The sequence below is a fragment of the Lactuca saligna genome, chromosome 7 (genome assembly GCF_052625555.1).
Source record: "Lactuca saligna cultivar CGN05327 chromosome 7, ASM5262555v1, whole genome shotgun sequence".
NCBI classification, from domain to species: domain Eukaryota; kingdom Viridiplantae; phylum Streptophyta; class Magnoliopsida; order Asterales; family Asteraceae; genus Lactuca; species Lactuca saligna.
The window spans coordinates 7,138,797-7,159,188 of NC_136423.1; the positions used below are offsets into that span (position 1 = coordinate 7,138,797).

Consider the following 20,392-nt stretch of genomic DNA (forward strand, 5'->3'; position numbering starts at 1 on the left):
CTGTTACGACATGTAATTACTCATTAAAATACTATAATTTTGCTATGTTTATTGCTATAAAGTTTATCGTCGTTTAAAAAAAAAATCAGTTTTTGTAATTTAATTCGTTACACGTTAATGCCTAAGGTCCCTTTTTCCACCACGTCCTGGGCATTTGAATCCTCAGGACCGACCATGTTGGATGGTGAGGCCCTTAAGTGGTGAGAGGCTTTGGATTTTGTTATCACCGAGACTACACTTCGTGCCATGACCTGGGAGACCTCTACTAGAAAATTTTAAGAGAACTTTTGTAACACCCGTTCCTCAGGTACATTTCCTTTTGATTTTTAAAGTTTATATTTTTTGGAATTAAGGGTCTACGTGGGGCGTAGATTGATAACTACACGAGGCATAATTCATTAAACCGACACATGGGTTTTATGCCCTACGCAGGGCGTAACCATGCAGTGTGCAAACCCTAATTGAGGGATTTTTAGCCCTATTTAAGGACTTAAAATCTTGGAGGACCTTCTTATGACCGACCTCTATGCCCTTTAGCCCCCATCTCGAAACCCTAATCCTTTGGAGAGAATTTTGGAGCTTGTGAGTGATTCTTGGTGTATCTTGGTAATAAAGGAAGGCCATAGTTGAAGTTGTGGTGCACTCAAGCTTGTGGATACAGATCTTTCATCCCCTTTTCCATCTTCAGAAGGTATAAAGTTCAAACAGTGATTAATGTATTGTTAGATCTTACCAATTTATGAGTTTATGTCTTTTTTGTCCCATATTCTTGGCCCTTTTAGGTATGAACTACTTCGGACCTTGTGAATAATATTTCCAGACTTTTAAGAGTGTATTAAGTCATAAAAATGCAATCTTGGCCCCTTCCTTCCATCCATGCATGAGATATGGGACATAAGGAAGAGTAAATAGTTAGGGTTTTGGATTCGAGCTCCCTTTAGCCATGAAAAGGCATAAATTTGGAGACTTTACGATTTAGAATGTTCATTACTGTAAGATCTAAGCTTTGAGTGAAAGGTCTTAATGTATTAAGTGTTTAATATGAAGATTGGCAAAAGATGTCATACACGAGGCGTAATCAGGGCTACGCCCAACGTAACCTGGTTTTCACTTGTTTTCTGGTTAAGGATATACACCCTACATATAGCTAAGTGTAGGCCGCACATAATTCAACAGAAGGTCGACCTTTAACTTTTTGAACAATTTGACTTTTGGTCAAATGTGAGGGATTGAGGACCTAGAAGGGCAAAATGGTATTTTCCCCAAATAAGGAACAGTCTTGGTATTTGGACTTGATGATTTAGGGTATTTAGCTTAATTGCTAATTAGGGTTTGGTTTTTGGATATGTTTAGTGAGAGAGACTTTAGCACTAGCGGATCGTGTGTGAGATCTATTTGTTTACCAACTGAGGTGAGTCTCTTCATTGTACTCATGGGTCCACGGCACCAATACCGACCCGTTGGATAAGTTTGATGCTAGTGGACTTTGTGACCTTGCATGTGTATGATAGGTTGGGCCCTTTATCTGTATGTTGGGTTACGCCTATTTTGCTTGTTAAGCAGGGCTTATTATGTATGTTGAGCGGGGCCATTATGTATATTGGACGGGGCCCATTACGATGGGCGGGGCCTGAGATTATGTATGATATGGGGTATTTTGGGGAACTCACTAAGCTTTGTGTTTACGGTTTAATGTTTATAGTTTCAGGTACTTCCAACTCCAAGGGGAAAAGCTCGACGTGATTACACCGCATCCACCAGTGCTCCACTTTATATGACTTGTTTTGTACTTTGACAAATATATGACATGTTTTCATACTTTGATGGGATTTTGGATTGAATGAATGGTTGTTTTGGATTGACTTAAAGAAAAATTTTCACTTAAATTTTTTGGGACATTACAACTTTGTCCACCGGGTCAGATGTAGAGGATCGAGCGGGAGTTTCATCTTTCTCAATAGCAAACAATAATTGGATTCTTTTTTATTGATATTTATAACTCGAATTGGAAATTCCAAGACAAAATAACACCCTAAAAAAAGTTTAGAGTCTTCCTTAATTTCTTGATATGTCGGATTTGACCATCGTTCCTACAAATGAGATTTTTTATTCTTTTCAAATTGACCCCTAATTTTGAAGATGAGGTTGTAGTCGTTAAAGACGATGTTTCTTGTCCTTGTGTGTATCCTAAAAGGACTCAGCTATTATTATTAATAGTATAACCAATTGTTATGAATGTAGATATTATTTCCAACAATTAAAATCATTATGTCTAATGTATTTTCTTCACCTGATGTAATGCAATTGGTATTCCTATTGAATGAAATTTGAATTGGTATCAAATATAGTTGGGATTGTACTCCCATAGTTACTAATATCAATAGTACAATGCTATTACCAAAACCAGGATAAGTAACACATGATTCCAGTGTTTAGACGAGCCATGTAGGAGAACACTTCATTGATTATTGTTCCATGTAGGATGCCACGTGAGCAAAACCTGAAGAAACCCGTCATATGGACTGAATATGTATAAAACAACAATGTCTTATTTTGCAATAAAAACATCAACGACTAAATCTATACAAACTGATAACTTAACCTGGAGCAGACAATCATAAGGACTGAATGTGTATAAAAACAATAAGTTCAAGGGCTTATTTTACATATAAAAAAAAGAACAATGAGGACTTAACATGTACAAAATGAGGACTGTATTACCTTGTTATATCATTTTCCCATTTCGCTTTGATTCATTATCAATTTTCATGCAAGAAATAACAATGTAGTTACAGTCATTTGTTTACTGCAGCATTTTTCTTTCATTTCTTTTTTTACCAAGCCATCGTATAATGAAAATTATAGCATTGTGCTTTAGGATTGTTCTTAGAATTTGATATTGAGAAATAGAAATTCAAGTAGAATTTCAATTATGAACAAAGCCCTGAATATCATGTTCTCCTAACATTTTTCATAGTTCAAAACCTATGAAAAGTAGGTTTACTTACAATTTCAAGCAGGATCCCAAGAATTCATAAACATGATGGAATATACAAGTTGTTTACAATTTTCTTTGTTATGACAAATCTTTCTCTTTTTTGCAATTTTATAGAAATAAAAATGATATTAAAGGTTTAAATCCCCATCTTTGTTGTTTAACATTTGTTTAATTGTGACAACGACTTAACTGCCTATCTTCCCTTTTTTTCTTAGTACTTCTAGATTTTGAACGAGGAGGAAATGGCTTGATGACAACTCGAAATCATCCAACAATGACTTCTGGTACCTTTTTACACTTCCATTGCCCATTAGACAAAAAATGTATGAGTATTCGTGGACCAATGTACTGATGGGTTTTGATCATAAGAACATCCTATGTGCTTATACAAACCCTAATGCTTGGATCTAGGTTTCTCTATTATACATGCAATTTATCCAAGACTATAAACCCTAGATCTAGCATATGATAATCAATACAACATATAATTAGGGTTTAGATCATACCTTAATTGTTATGTAGCAATAACAATCTCAAATCCTCCTTGTAATGACTTTAGAAAGCTTAGAGTCACAAATATCACTCCTCTAATGGTTCACAAACACCAAGAGCAAGAGGATGAAGAGGAGAAGAGAAGGAGGCTGCCCAAAATCATCCAAAACCCCAGAGGATCTCATCACCACGTTTTTGGGGATTAAGGGTACTATATATACATGTAGGCTATTAAGGTTTTAAACTAGGAAGCCCTAATATGGATGCTTAAGCCCTAAGCAACCCATGGACTCCTTTCTTAAAGGCCTTGGACGATTTCTAATGGGTTTCCCCCATAGAATTCGTCCAACCTTATAATATAAGGTAATCCATAACCCAATTGCAATTATCTTATAATTACAATTCCAGTCCCTTAAGTTTAATTAATCTCTTTTAGTCACAAACTTAATTCTTATTAATTCTTGACTAATATTAATTAAACAATATGATTTCCCCTTTAATATATTATTCCCATAATATATTAATAAATCATATTTAATCATTTCTCTCCATAATTCATCCTATCAAGTTGCTTTGGTGAAGGCAACCCAAAAGGACCATGCACCATCGGGTCAAGTACATACCAAAATGGTTATGGACTTAGAGACTAATGCAACATGTACTACATTGTGAGTAGCATTTTTGTGGGTTCTACACTAATAACCGACAAGAAGTGATTATATATTTCTATTGTTTGTCAATAATGGCAACCTACTTTCATTTTGACATGTTTAGATATTGTATTTTGAATTTTTTACGAAAGATATTAATAACTTCTATTATACTTAATCATGAATACCGTGGGATCTTGCTTAGCACGACTCTTTAACTTTCCTAGTGTGTGTGTATCTATGTGTGTGTGTGTGTCTATATATATATATATATATAGGGTTAGGTTAATATGAGACCATCATATTTTGTGAGACATAGGGATGCAATCATAGCCATTAATTTTAGAGATAAAAAAATTAAATGCAAAATAAATGAAAAATTTTGATTTTTTTAAATATTATTTTCGTCATTTATGTTATACAAAAAAAAAAATTTAAAAATTTAAAATATAAATTTTTTTCCGTTTTTTTCAAAATATATGTGAAATATTCTAATATAATATTATATTGTAAATATATAAATCGAATATTTAGAATGTTAGAATATTCTACTAGAATATTAAACTATAAATATTCAAAAAATTCTAATATAATATTAGAATATTCTAACAAATCTAACAATTCAAGTAGAATATTAGAATATTTTAACATATCTATCAATTTTAGTAGAATACTACAGTGTCATATTTAACAAATTTAAAATTCGATTTGATTATTTACAGTGTCATATTTTATTAGGCCATACATTACGGTGTGAGTGAAGGAAATGATGCAATAAGCTTTCCCTCTCACCTAAACACCGCTTCTTGACTGAGGGAAAGGTGGTGAGAGAGCCCATTGCCGCACTTTCTCTCCTATTCCCATTGACCAACTTTTTTTTTAATCTTTTTAATATTTATTAAATTATATACCTAGTAAAAATTATAAAAAATAATATCATAACTCATGGTTTTTAATTCCCTACAAAACGAGTATAATATTTGTAGGAAATATATATATTAAAAAATAAAATAAAAAAATAGTGAAGAATGTTTCCCACCCATTTATTGGGTTTAGGTGAATGAAAGGAAAATGAAGAAAATTGTGTTGTGGCCCACAAAAAGTGAGAGGAGTTTCCTATCCACACTCTCCGGTCTTAGAATATTTCACGCACATTTTAAAAAAAGTGATTTTTTTATTTTTTATTTTTTGGATAAATTAAATAATGAAAATAGTATTTAAATTTTTTTTTGGATTTTTCCTTTTATTTTGCAATATATATATATATATATATATATATATATATATATATATATATATGTATGTATCTATATATATATATATATATATATATATATATATATATATATATATATATATATAATTTTTTTGATCTCCAAGATGAGTGGTTAGGATGGTGTACATATGTCTTATAAAATTTAAATTCTCTCACTCTTTCTCTGTGTGTGTGTGAGTGTGTGTGTGTGTGTGTGTGTATATATATATATATATATATATATATATATATATATATATATATATATATATATATGTTCAGGTTCATTTGAGACCATACTAATTTTGTGAGACCGTGAGACCAAATCTAAAAATAATTTTAAAATGCAAAATAAAAGGAAAAATCCGAAAATTCTTTTTTTAATTATTATTTTCGGAACTTTATTGAACTAAATAAATAAATAAATTACCGTTTTTTTAAATACGTGAAATATTCTAATAGAATATTACATTATATATATATTCTAATATGATTTTTAGAATGTTTAGAATATTCTACAAGATTTACCAGATATGTAGAATATTCTAAATATTTTACTAAAATATGAAAAAAAAATGTATTTTTTTTGTATTTATTTTTTATTTTTTTTGGAAAATATATATTCCGAAAATAATATTGGGATTTTTTTTTTGAAAAATTTCAATTATTTTGCGTTTTAAAAATGTTTTTATTTTATCTAATAAATGAGTGGCTAGGATTGCGTCTCACCACAAAAAATAGGCCGTCTCACATGAACATAACTATATATATATATATATATATATATATATATATATATATATATATATATATATATATATATATAGAGAGAGAGAGAGAGAGAGAGAGAGAGAGAGGAGGGTTCAATTGAGAAAAAAAAGTTGACAATAGGAGAATCATTTTCAGCCAATCATTTATTTTTGACGCAAAAACCTCCAACGAACCGTCGGAAATGGGAAATGAATGCACATGTATTTTCCAACGTACATGTTTCCTTAAACTATGCTAATCATTAACTTAATATGTACAAAAACATAGTTTTTTTTTTTTTTTTTTTTTTTAACGAATTATTTTTTTCGAAAAATAATTTTAAATATATATCAAAATTCATAATTTTTTATTATCTATAAATAGACATCTATATTGATATAGTTTTAAGATAAAATAATTTTTTTTATATAGTTTCAGCTTTCTTTATTCATAAGTGAATAAAAACAAATCAGTTTTTTACTACAGTACATCGTTATTCACTTATGAATAAAAAGTATGATTAATTTTTTTACAGTTTAGTATCATTCATATGTGAATATAACATATAATAAACGTAGTATATTCATATTTAAATATTAAACGATTCATTCACTTGTGAATATTATATAGTATATTCAATTATGAATGTTACATGATATACTTCACTTATGAATATTAAATGATATTTTCATATGTGAATAGTATATAGTATTATATGATATATCAAATGAGAATAGTACATAGTATATTCACAAATGAATATTAGATCGTATATTCACTTATGAATAATAGCTGGTATATTCATATGTGAATATTGCACAGTATATTCATATATGAATATTACAAGGTGTTTTCAGAAATATATATAATTTTTATATGTTATTCACATATGAATAACATACAGACTTGCATATTTGTTTTGTGTTTTAATAATCACATATCGATTCAGGTGAGAAAACATATTCATATGTGAATATAACGTAGTAATTTAGTTTATACATTTCATCAAGCAGTTGGAGTGCATAAAAGTTAACTTTTTAAAAAATATGATAAATATGATACTTTGACTAGTTAAATCTTAAAAAATAGTAGATTGGTAGAGAAATATATGAAAATTTTCAAACAAAAAATGATTTGATCTTTTTCTAACCTTAATTTCGATGTTTTATTTGATGATCGATGTTGAATGAATGATACGGATTGATTTTTTTGTTGATTATCGATGATGTTGTTCTACTGATGCTGAGAGTATAATTAATCGTAGATGTTGAAGATATATTCGTATTCAAGCATAATTGAATGTTAAATTGAAAGAACAAAAAACGAATTTTGTTGTCAACACGTATTATTGACGAATATCGATGATTGATTAACACATGATGACGTTGATCGATGATTTAATTGAAGAAATCTGGATGGTTGTTGAAGGTTGGAAGAGAAACGTGGATGATAAATGATCGATTAGAATGAATTTTAATTGTTATCTAATTCTCTACACTTACGTATTTGTGATTGAAGGCTATTATATCATATTTACAAGTTTATCACCGTGTCCTTTATGTTTAGATGCTAATTAAATGAGTGTTTGAGAATGATTTCCTCTCAATTGAACCTACCTCTCTCTCTCTCTCTATATATATATATATATATATATATATATATATATATATATATATATATATATATATATATAATAACTCGTAGACATTTAACAAATATTATATGATGATAAAGATCAATAAATAAAAATTTAATATTAAAACAATATGAAAGTCAACCCTAGCTTTTATGTTGCAAAAATTTGACCTTAAGTCGCCTAGGAAAGTTCCTATGGTTAACCAATATTGGCTTCATGATCCATGTTTGAAGGACCAGAATTTTGGAGCGAAAGTTTTTAGTTTTATCACATGATTTAGTAGACAAACATTTAATTGTTTAATCTGGTCGGTCTTAATTCCACGAGCTTTACATTAATTTCAAGCATATTTAGTGGTGGATGCTTGCGTTAAAAATATTTTTTCTATACAAATTGATATTCAGTATCATTTGGTGTAGGTCTCAACTATATCCTAAACAATTCGATCTAAACTAAATAACAAATTGAGCTGGATAACTTTTATATTATGAAGTTAAGCCTTCCATTAAAAAGTTCAAATAAACAAAATCATTTCTTTGAAGAACTATCAACATTTTAAACTTTAGTTAAATTCACATATATCCGGAACTTGAACCATTAATCGTTTAATCTCTTGAAATTAAAGCAGTGAAGTAAATGTTAACTAAACATACACATTTACTCGATGCTTACTCTTCATGTGTTTTCTCTCAAAAAAGTTAGTAAACTCTCCTTAATTCATACTACAATAGTATATTGAAAATGGTTGGGTTTCCGATCAGGGGCGGACGCAGGATTTCATAGTAGAGGTTGCACGGGAAGATTAGGGGTTGCACGATAGTAGAAAAAATAAAAATTTTAAAAATTTCGAAAATTTTTCCACTGCAGTCGGAAAATTTTGGGATTACCGGTGCCACCCCGGAACCCCCCCAAATCCGCCCCTGTTTCCGGCTTCAGAACAAAAAATAAAATAAAAAAATCAACATCCGGTTGCATTAATGAAAAACAGAGCATAAAAAAACAAATTTTCTTATCCTAAAAGTTTTTAAATCCATTAAGAGGTTTCTAAATCGAAAGAAAGACAAGTTTTCTTATTGTAAGAGATTTGTAAATCGATTGCCTTCATTTTTATTTGTATGCGCCACTCAATCATCGTCTCCATTTGATGAAAATATTGTGTTTCTGATATGCTGCCGTAAGTACTTGTTTATAAGTACAAAACCTAAAATGACGAAAATACTAGGCGTGTGGGGCACTCAAACAAAGGGAATATGACTTATCAAGGTAATTAACTTTTCGGTATGTTCACATCTGGGTAACTATCTTTTTTTTGTACATATGTAGGTAACAAACTTTTTGGGAGTGTTCACATATGACCATTATGACCTGCTATAGCAGGTTAAATCCTAAATGTGAACGCTTTCAACAAGTTTGTTACCTAGATGTATACAAAAAAATAGTTACCCAAATATGAACAAAACGAAAAGTAAAAATTAAATTACATGAATGGTCCCTGTAGTTTGAGGGAATTTGTGGTTTTGATCTCTAAGTTATTTTTTTAAACTTAAATGGTTCATATTGTTTATTTTTGTTGCGCATTTGGTCCCCATATTACCTAAAAATACTATTGTGTCCTTGTTAATTTATTTTTTTAATTAATTTTCTTATCTATGTTTATTTTTTACATATTTATAAAAATTAATATACCACACATATTTGTATCTCATCGGATGATCCCTACTATCTATTTTTTAATTAATTTAATTTTTTAACTCGGATGGTCCCTACTATTTAATTTTGTTACGAACTTGGTCCCTGTCTTACCTAAAAAGACTATTGTGCCCTTATTAATTTTTTTAATTAATTTTCTTGTTTGTGTACTTATGCTTTATATGTTTAAGAAAAATTAGTAGACCTCACATATCTGTATCTCCTCATCATCCCATCTTTCATCATTCTCAACTTCTATTTATTTTTCATCTTTAGTGATATCGACGTCTTCATCATCACTTCTTTTTTCGGTCCTTCAACTCCGTCGAAACAACACTACAACCCACTAAATATGAAGAGACAGTAGGTTATGGTGTTGGTTCTCCAGAGTTGAAGTACCAAAAAAAAAAAGGACGGTGAAGACGTTAATGTTACTAAAGATGGAAAAGAAATAGAAGATGAGGAGGATCAGAGATGAGATGGTGAATGGTAAGACTCAAATTAAATTTCTCAAATGTGGTTTCAGGTTTACGGTGATAAGATACATATATTTGGGGTATATTAATTTTTTTATAAAAAATAAATACATAAATAAGAAAATTAATTTAAAAAATTAATAAGGGAAAAATAGTATTTTTAGATAAGATAAAGACCAAACGCGTAACAAAAATAAACAGTAAGGATCATCCAAGTTAAAAATAAAAATTAATTCAAAATAAACAGTAGAGATCATCCGATGAGATACAAATATGTGTGGTCTATTAATTTTTTTAAATATGTATAAAATAAACAAATAGATAAGAAAATTAATTAAAAAAATAAATTAATAAGGGCACAATAGTATTTTTAGGTAAGACGGGGACCAAACGCGCAACAAAAATAAATAGTAGGGACCATTTAAGTTAAAAAAATAAATTAGGGACAAAAACCACAAATTCCCCCAAACCACAGGGACCATTCATGTAATTTAATTTTTAATTTTCATTTTGTTCATATTTGGGTAACTATTTTTTTTGTACACATCTAGGTAACAAACTTGTTGAAAGAGTTCACATCTAGGATTTAACCTGCTATAGCAGGTCATAATGGTCATATGTGAACACTTCCAAAAAGTTTGTTACCTACATATATACAAAAAAAAGATAGTTACCCAGATGTGAACATACCGAAAAGTTAATTACCTTGATAAGTTATATTCCCCTCAAACAAATAAAACAAACGGCTAACGCTTGATAGGGACTAAATGTAAAATATGTACATATATCAGGGACGATCCGATTGAATTTTTGAAAATAAAGATCGAACACACAAATAATTGATAAAGGTATGAAAATATTATCAGTTTAAATAAAAGATTATATGCTGGTCGATCTCGATCTCTTTGTTTGGTCAACCCATTTACGCCCAAATTTAAGAAGCAAATATTTTCATATACTACACTCCGATGCATGATACTTCGACTATAATAATTTATTATACCATATTGAATTAATATTATACATAAAATCCTAAATTGGAGTTGTCAAACAAAATCCAGGATTCTTTAAACATATTTTTAATTGTGACAAAGGGCACCGATACTGTAACAGTGACTTTACAGTCATATGTTATAAAATTGTAATATTTGATTTAACCGTATTCATTGATCAAGTCGTTGTTGCTGATAACCATGGTTGGTCCGAACCGATTTAAGACCTCGGATAATATAATAAAATAAGAAGCTTACAATAAAAAGAAATTATTAAAAGTTATGGCTTTTTGTTTTTGTTTTTGTTTTATTTTTTTTAAATGTGTTGTTATAAATTTATCTTTAGATGGTTTTTGTAATGGTACTAGTTGTTCGTTTTTTTTTTCACTATTAGATAAATGTTTTGTAGACAACATATTATTATTTTAAGCTTATAAAACAATAAGAAAAAAGTTAGTAAAGGGAACACCTAGTTATGAACTTTTGATATTGAATCTTTTAAAAAGGATAACAATTTTTTAATCGTTTTCTAGAATCTAGTAACTAGAATGTGAAAACTTTTGATATTGACGTTTCAAATTATCAACAAATATATAAGAAAAAGCACATAAATTAAGTTTTTATCATAAAACTAAATGAAAGAAATGAAGAACAATAATGAAACCTTGCAATATATAAGAATCATAAATTAGAAATCAGATTGGTGAGGTAACTTGAAGTTTGATTAACATGAATACAAGATTGATTTTTGAATGATGCGTGAAATCAAATTATCATAATTGATATATTAAGGAATACCGAAATAAAAAACTAGCAAACAAAATTGGAATCGAAAACCAAAACGTCATGTGAACAAACTTTTTTTTGTTACCGTTGAAAAAATCGTAATTGATTCAAAGAGTCCTTCAATTTATAGTTGTGAGATGTCCAATGCTATGATTATTCTAAAGAATTTCATTTTCCTTATTAGTATCATGTGCTGATTTTGTTTTGGTTCCATTTTCTTTGGTTTTTTCCGCTTGATGTATGATGTTTTTTTTTCTTAATTAGTAATGTAAAAATTGACGAGGCTCAATAAATTAGTAAACATTGGATGATAATTAATAACGGTGGGGAATTAGTTGTACCAGATTCAAGACATCTTTAATCACTCATTATTTTACAAAGCATATATTAAAATTAAAAACTATCTATTAAAATATGCATATATATATATATATATATATATATATATATATATATATATATATATATATATATATATATATATATATATATATATATATATATATATATATATATATATATATATTTTCAATCCTAAATTTCTTGCGCGTGGTATGCTAAGCATTAATGGTAAAAGATTGTGATGTTTCATCATAGAGATAGAGAGAAACATGGTTAGTCCATTGATTTATTTGAAAAGTAGAAATAAACGTTGATAAAAAAAACATTAATAAATTGATAATTGTTTTAAATTAACTGAAACAAAAATTTTCAGTGATCGGTAACTGTAATATTTCGTTTAGAGGTGTTTTGTAGTTTCAATCATTAAGTTTTGGTTAGTTAGGGATTATGTTTCTGTTATACTTTGTTGTTGGCTTTAATTAAAAGTTTTCTATAATTAATTATATTTCCAAGTCTAAGATATATATTACTATCAAATTGTTAACTATAAGTTGTTATGATTAAAACAATAGACTTCTTTATTTGTCTAAAACTAAAATACAAGTTGTGGTTCATCGGATCTATAATTAAGTTATAAACTTATAAAATGATTATTTGAAAGTTTATATTAATCAATATTTTATGAATATCTATAATTCTTAGGTATAATCAACCATGGATCCCGTCGATATTATAGAATTCTTATTCTTATTATGTAAAAGTATTATATAGTATTAGATTAGATTTGAAACGTCGTATTAGTAAATTAAATACATGAAATCATCATATTTCGTTGGAATATATAATCATATTGCAACAATCGTGACAACCCTTTATATAACACCTTGCACAAATTCATAACATCTACATCGATTTGAAGTACATTTCAAAATGGCACACACAATTCTCTCTTTGCTAACTCTCTTTCTTGCCATATTCAGTTTAAACCCCACAGTCGAGTGCCATTCTCGAGCTAGGGCATATATCGAGCAACAATGTCGTTCTACCTTGTACACTGAACTATGCGTCCGAACCCTTCTACCCTTTGCTAGCAAAACAAATGCACCTCCACCCGAACAACTAGCCAGGATTTCTTTAACCACATGCCTAGTCAAAGCTCGGATCACAAAGGCCTACGTGAACATGGTAGCAAAAGAGTATTTCAACAAAACGAAGAATGCTAGATACCATGAAGCAGTGACAGATTGCTTACATCAGATCAATGATGGTGTGAATCAGATTACACAATCGGTTAAAGAGCAACAAAGAATGGTGCATGATGGGGAGAAGAATTTTTCATGGCATGAAAGTAACGTGCAATCATGGGTTAGCACTGCGTTGACGGATGTGACAGCATGTCTTGATCGGATATCAGATAAAGCCATTGGAGGTAAGGAAAAGGGGATGATCAAAGCGAGAGTGTTGAATGTTAAGCATCTTGCTAGCAATGCTCTTGCGTTGTTTAATAAGTTTACAACACGACACCGTGGATCTCGTGTGATCAAGACTCCTTAGTTAAGATCTATATATACGTTAATTTAAAAGCCTTTTTTTATGTTATGATGAATAATAGTTGTCTCCTTTTGTTGTATTTTTCTTGTTGACATGGCTACATGTTTTTTGATGATCGATCGAGTTAATATCATTAAAGTGAATATGAATTTTGAATTTCAGATCTGAACTTTACGACCCACGAGTTTTGTAGAATATTCAAGCCCCCGAGTAACTGAGATTCAGGACCATGTATACCGAAACCATGCTCAATCTGAAATTAAATACATGAAAGTCAACTCCCTGGACTTTCGATCGTGTGTGTACTTTCTAGAGTATTTTTATCTGGTGACATATTTTGAAAGTATAGACACTCTATTTCAAATTATAGGGGGTAAAATAGACATGTCAAATGGGTTATCAAGTCAACCTGTCTAATACTATATAATGAGTTACAATGCGTTATAACTTGTAATATTATTAAACAACAATATGTTAATTACAAGAAACTCTTACGTTAAATTTTCCTTTCAATAAACCGTAGCTCTAGGGTTACAATTTGATTTGGCATTTTTAGTAGGTAGAGTGTGTTCTGATACTCAATCTGTATTGATGGAAATATATAGGAGTACAAGATACAAAGAGGTGTAACCTAACATGCCATGTGTCGAGATTGGCATTTTTATCAGGATATGAATGACAAATATATCTTGAAACAATGATGTAGGTAGGCAAGCAGTGAAGATATTAACATCCTAATTAAGAAGTAATTAAGAATAATGACATGACGAAAATGAAAGTCGCTAGAAAAATATATCTCGAATATTGTTAATGTCAATCTAGATATATATGCTTAGTGCAGTAATATGGATGGCTTCGATATATGTCTAAAACAATAATATATATTTCTTTTGTATTTTAATTTAAATAGTATGATCCAAATTTGATTATCTTAAAAATTAGGATTGGTGGGCAATATAGACGAAAAATGAGTAGAAATGTATATCATTATATAAAAATTTGATTAAGAAGGTTATCACTTTATAAAGTTTTGTTTTGGTTATATATCTAGCATAAACTTAAAAACGTGTTAAAAGTTATTTTCTAATCAAAATATTATTTAACAATTCATCTATATATTAAGGTGATACGTTATATAATTTTTAATTTTAATATGTTTTTTTTTATTAAATTTCACTTTACATTTAAAAAAAAAAGCCCCTCTACCTATGGATGCAAGGATAGCAAAATCAAAATGATGCATTAGTTGAGTGGTGAACACCATGTATTGCAACCTAAATGTCCAAGTTTCAAGTTCATCTGCAAAAGCTTTCTTTGCAATTTTATTAATTAAGGTGATAACCAAAATAACTACTTAAGTAACAATGTAAGGATAACAAAACCAGTTAAATGGATTAATACCATGTAAAACAACCTAAACGTACGTCCAATCATATGATCATTACACAAATGAAATAGCATTAATGTAGGTGTGCTAGCTCCATATACACGTAATATATGCAAAAATATCAAGCCTTTATATATGTTTTCTATTATTACCTATAACACATGTTCAATTATTGATTTCTTTCAAGATATAACGTATGCTTTCTTTCAAACTCGCTTTCCTTTCCTCCTTACAGTTCCACAGCTCTTGCACATGATCCTTTCCACTTATGTCATACTCATTCACTGCTTTCACAGCAGCAAGATATTGTTCCTCACTACACTTGGCCTTCAAACTAACCATCTTCTCATCTTTTTCATCAATAATCTCCTATTAAAATTCATTATTAAATAATGGTCGAATAGTTGGATTAATAAATTTTATATATACCTTCTTATCCATTCCAACTTTGAAGGGATGGCAGTTTTGATCATTAAGATAACTGCATACCAACTTGAAGTTGGTTGTGGTCCTAAGTTTAATATATTTCAACGATTTTGGCTTCCAAGTAAATGACCATATTTCCATTTATCGAATTTCTCTAAAAATGTTTATATTTATATTATTATTATAATCAAAAGTATATTACATTTTTGGTTCTAAACGTAGCTCATTTTTTCAATTTTGGTCCTAAATAGTTTTCTTTAACAATCTTGTATCTATATTAATTAAAATAAAAGGAAATTGAATTTTAGTCCCAAAGTATATCTGTTTTTTCAGTTTTGGTCTGAGACATTTTTCTTTTGCAATTTGGTACTTATTTGAGGTTTTCGTAGTGTTTTGGTCCCTGTTAAAAAAAACAAAAACAAAAACTAAAATTTTGGGACCAAATGCAAAAATCATCTATACTCAAGTACCAAACATAGTATTTTACTTGAAATAGAGACCAAAAACATTACAACTAACTCAAATAAGAACCAATATTGAAAACATCAGCTAAACCGAGGGACCATTTTGTAATTTACTCTAAAAAGTAGGATTATCTTCATTATAAACATTCATGTGAAACGATACTTACATCAATAAGCACTTGACGAGCATCTTGTAACTCAACTTTGTTTTTATCATTCCTTAAACTTAAAGCTTTTGATATGTTTTTCTCCTCTTGAACTTGTTCATCCTTTTCTATCACCTTCCTTTGTATCTTTTCCAACTCTTCCTCAAGGTCAATACTATCATTTTCTTCTATAGCCTGTAAACCATTTTGAGGTTCATAATCTCACTTTGTAGATTCTCAAAGTTCTTGGGCTTGAGTTGGTTTTCCAATTTAGCTATTCTTCTATGAAGAATGTTTACTTCCCTTTGTAGAGAAAAATTTAATATTAATTAAAGTAATTTTCTAACATTCATAATTAAAAACATGGTCATGTGTTCGTGTAACTAGTTACCTTGAAACCCTCTGCTACTATCCTTGATGTGTAAATTTCGTTGACCGATTTTTTGCAGGACAACAATCTTTCTCTCTAAAATGATGAGAATTCAAGAAAATGTTGATTAATAGAATGCATCTTTCACCTAACAAAATTCTTTTTAGCATAAAACTAATTAATAATCAATTTCTATCCCATTTCAGCCATGGTGGTGGGGTAGTTTTAGGATGGCGGTTTGGTGGATCTACAGAATAGAAGTTCAGAGATGTTCGTTGGAGGTCATAGGGACAATGGGTGGAAAAGATTCATGCTCTAAATCGAAGGAAACAAGTTTGGCTTGGGACATTTGATTCACCTAAAGAAGTCGTGAATGTATATAAAGCTCCACATCATCAGAAACATGCATATAGGTTTAAATCGACAGCATCAGAAATCTGCATCTAGGTCTAAAGTTGCCTCTGGAGTTTTACATTAGGTCTAATTTCTAATTTGTCGGAGTTATACCTTATCAGTCGGTGTTGGGTTTTCTTGATCGGTGGTGAGCATAAGATTGGTAATCATGATGGGGCTGATTGGGAATAACAACGGTTATGTAGTATACTTTAGATGTAGCAATTTAATCCCTTTGTGTGAATTAAAGACATGATAAGGAAATTTGTTTCTAGTTTCTAAGTTTTGATACATCAATGAATATATCTTTTTTTTAAGTGTGCAAATAGCAATTTTTAGTTATCATTATACAACGAATGAAAAGACAAACGGGCAACAACTTGCACTGCTAAACCCTTTTGTATAGTAAAGTCGATTCTTTTGAAAACTATATACATAGATCTAGGGGATATAACATTGTTATGCATGATCCGTTGTAGTCTACTAAGAAGCTCCACCGCATTCGGCGTAAGGAAACCAAACGTATCAAATACAAATGGTATGAACGCGTGTTGATTTTCCATGCACGGTTTCTCATGTTTGGTAACCTTGCATGTAGCAACTTTTAATGCATCCTTTCCCGCCGTGAAACCCCCGACCCTCAAGCTTACGAGATGGGATACCCCTGTAAGGTCCACACATGTGTGTTTCCCTCCAACCCATCCAAAAATCAAAACGTCAGCCGGCCTAAGGGTTGACCTTCCTTTTATCGCGTCAGTCAGGAAATTCACAAGAGTCTCTTTCTTGGCGGAAACCCTGACACGCTTACATATGTCGACCAAAACATCCCTAACTATACCGTGCTTGTATTTGAACCCCGAGAGTTCTTTGCAATGAACTACATGCTCGCCGAAAGAGTCCAAACATGCATTGCGACACACCGGACATATCTCATCGACTGAGAATATTGGAATCATGATTCGATATTTGAAGATGGTATGATACTCCACCGGAGACATATATTGGTCAAGCCTATCTATAGGGATAGCTAGAAGAAAATATTGAGCATGTGGTGCACGTAAACACTGGAAAACTGCTTTATGCCGAGCTGTCATATTGAAATTCACTTCGATGTCTTGGATAATTTTACTAAAAATGACACTCACTAGTGTAAAGAAAAGAAGTTAGAGAACCCAGATGATGATTTAGTTGAGAAAGAGAGTGGGAGAGAGGGCCCCCTTTTCATTTGTTTTAACATTGATATTTAAATAAAAGAAAAAAATGTTTAAGAAAATAGAAAAAGAACAAATTAAAATGTCATATTAGTCTTTTCAAATTTAACATGAACCAATTTCACAATGAAACTAGCTGAAAATGACCATCGATCCAAAAAAATCATTGTTTGGACTAAAATTTTGAAAAAATACATACCACATGGGCCATTTTTGTAGTTTTGTCTAAAAACTATGTTTGACGGACAAGTTAATAGTGAAAAGTTAGTTGATACCTAAAGACTACTTTAGCTTATAATAAAATGACATTTGGTACATTAGCTAATAAGTTAACTAAAATATATAAAATGATATAAAAATCATGTAGGAGATTGAGTTTTTTAATATTTAAAAAATGTATATTTAGAAAAAAAAAATTAAATAAGGTACGACAAATGTCACTCTATCGATGCAACTATGATGAAGGGAGATGCCCTTTACTTGACTTGGAAATGACGGGTCAACAACTCCGAATTACAAGCTATTAACCACTAACTAAACTGTTATGGATGAGGGGTGGAATACAATGTGTTAGTCTTATTATATTTAAAAAACTAGTTTATAAACTACTCATTGGTTGTCAAACATCACAACCTAAATTATGAATGTGGTACATGGTCTTGTACCTCGAGCTAACTATTGTGTAGTTTCGTTAGTGCATTCTTTCTTTATTCACAAGTCTAAGGCGAGAGAAACCTACATGGTGACATGGGCGGAAGGCCCATCTAAACACGATCAAAAAGATCGTGCTCGAAAAAGAAATGAGACCAGACTGAAAAAGATCAACTCAAGAGTGTCCAGAAAATAACATATTGTTCCAAGACCGATCCCAAAAAATATCGGACCGACTTAGTCTCAAAAAAGATTGGACGCCAAAGTGTATATACATATCATTTTTGTGTTAATTATCTATTTGTTAATCACACATTACCTAATTTCTTCCTCCTTTTATTTTATAAATTTTAGTGTATTATTTTTAGTACATATTAATAATTCATTTAAGTTTTAATCATAAATTTGTTAACGGAAAAACTCAAAATCAAAAACCAAAAAAACAAAAAAAGTATTAAATCTGAACCAAAAAACCCTGAAACTGAATCGAACAAGATGTATGCAAAGACCCGTAAGATCAGGCCAAAGACCAAACCGAAAATAAAAGGTGGTCTAAGACCAGTCCCAAAAATATCAGACTATTTCAAGACTGGCCCAAGACTAGTCCGGATTTGCCAATATGCATCCTTAGGTCCACCTACTAGGGCTGTAAACGAATTGAACGTTCAGCAAACAGTTCATGAGTTGTTAGGCGGGAAGTTCATTTATGTTTATTTATTTAATAAATAAATGAACATAAACATAAATTAATGTTCGTTTAGTTAAACGAACGAACATGTACGATTGTCTCGTTCGTTCAATTATGTTCAGAGGGGTGGAACACAAATACAAAAACTAGGGGAGCCGAAATCGAGACTTATTATGGTGTTGCGATCCTACTCGTTTTTCTTAAAAAATCTACACAATAGCAAAATAGAAAATAATATATTCATTCCCAAATAAAAAATAATGACTTATTTTAATAATAATATATTAAAAATAGAATTTTGTTAAATTGAATAATATATTATAGCTTTCATGGTTCATTTTGTAGTTTTTCTATTATAGTTATATCAATATTAAGCCTTCAAGAAATAAAAGACAATTAAAAGACACTACAATAGAGCCATGATAACATAGATAAGGTGATATGATACTCTAGGTTTGCAACTTGTATTAACTAAGAAGAAAACAAAAAGGGAAATTTGAAAAATAGAAATTTACCTGAAATCAGTCTAGGGTTAATACATGAATACGGAGATGGTGGTTGAAACAGAGAACCATAGTCCAAGCGGAGAACGACGGCTGCTCTGCACTGTACAGGACTCCGATTATAGAAACACAGCTAGATCGGGAGGAAACGACGAGATAAGTGACAGAGAAGAGAGCCACATTAGCGGCGATTCAATGTCTTTTGCTTCGTGTGTGTAAAACTAAAATGAGGATCTATGATGATTGGTTTTTCATCAAGATTTTTAAATTTCTTTTTGTTGGATTTAGTTCTCAACATAATTGTTGATATGGTTTGGATATTTAAATTTTTTTTAAACTTTCTTTCCTTCCTTTTGATTAAAGGATTTCAAATATTTTAAAATCTTGATTGATTTTTTTTGTCCTGATTTCCCTCGATTACTTTGAGAGATGTTATCTTTTTTGCTTAATTCTTCCATAAAATTTAATATAAAAATTTGGTTGCCATCGATTTAAGATTTTCATAACCTCTATCGTTTTAATGAATTTGTCCCTAG

General features: G+C 30.2%; 1 protein-coding gene across 1 annotated transcript; it reads left to right on the forward strand.

Moving 5' to 3' along the window:
• Window positions 1-12,977: 12,977 nt before the first annotated feature.
• LOC145005815 (pectinesterase inhibitor 9-like) lies at window positions 12,978-13,778 on the forward strand. Its single transcript, XM_078964930.1, has one exon. It carries the CDS (start codon window positions 12,997-12,999, stop codon window positions 13,618-13,620), a length of 624 nt encoding a protein of 207 aa, XP_078821056.1. The 5' UTR covers window positions 12,978-12,996; the 3' UTR covers window positions 13,621-13,778.
• Window positions 13,779-20,392: the final 6,614 nt, after the last annotated feature.

Excerpts from the sequence above, each read along its gene's own strand:
- LOC145005815 (XM_078964930.1), top strand. The coding sequence starts at position 12,997 with ATGGCACACACAATTCTCTCTTTGCTAACTCTCTTTCTTGCCATATTC.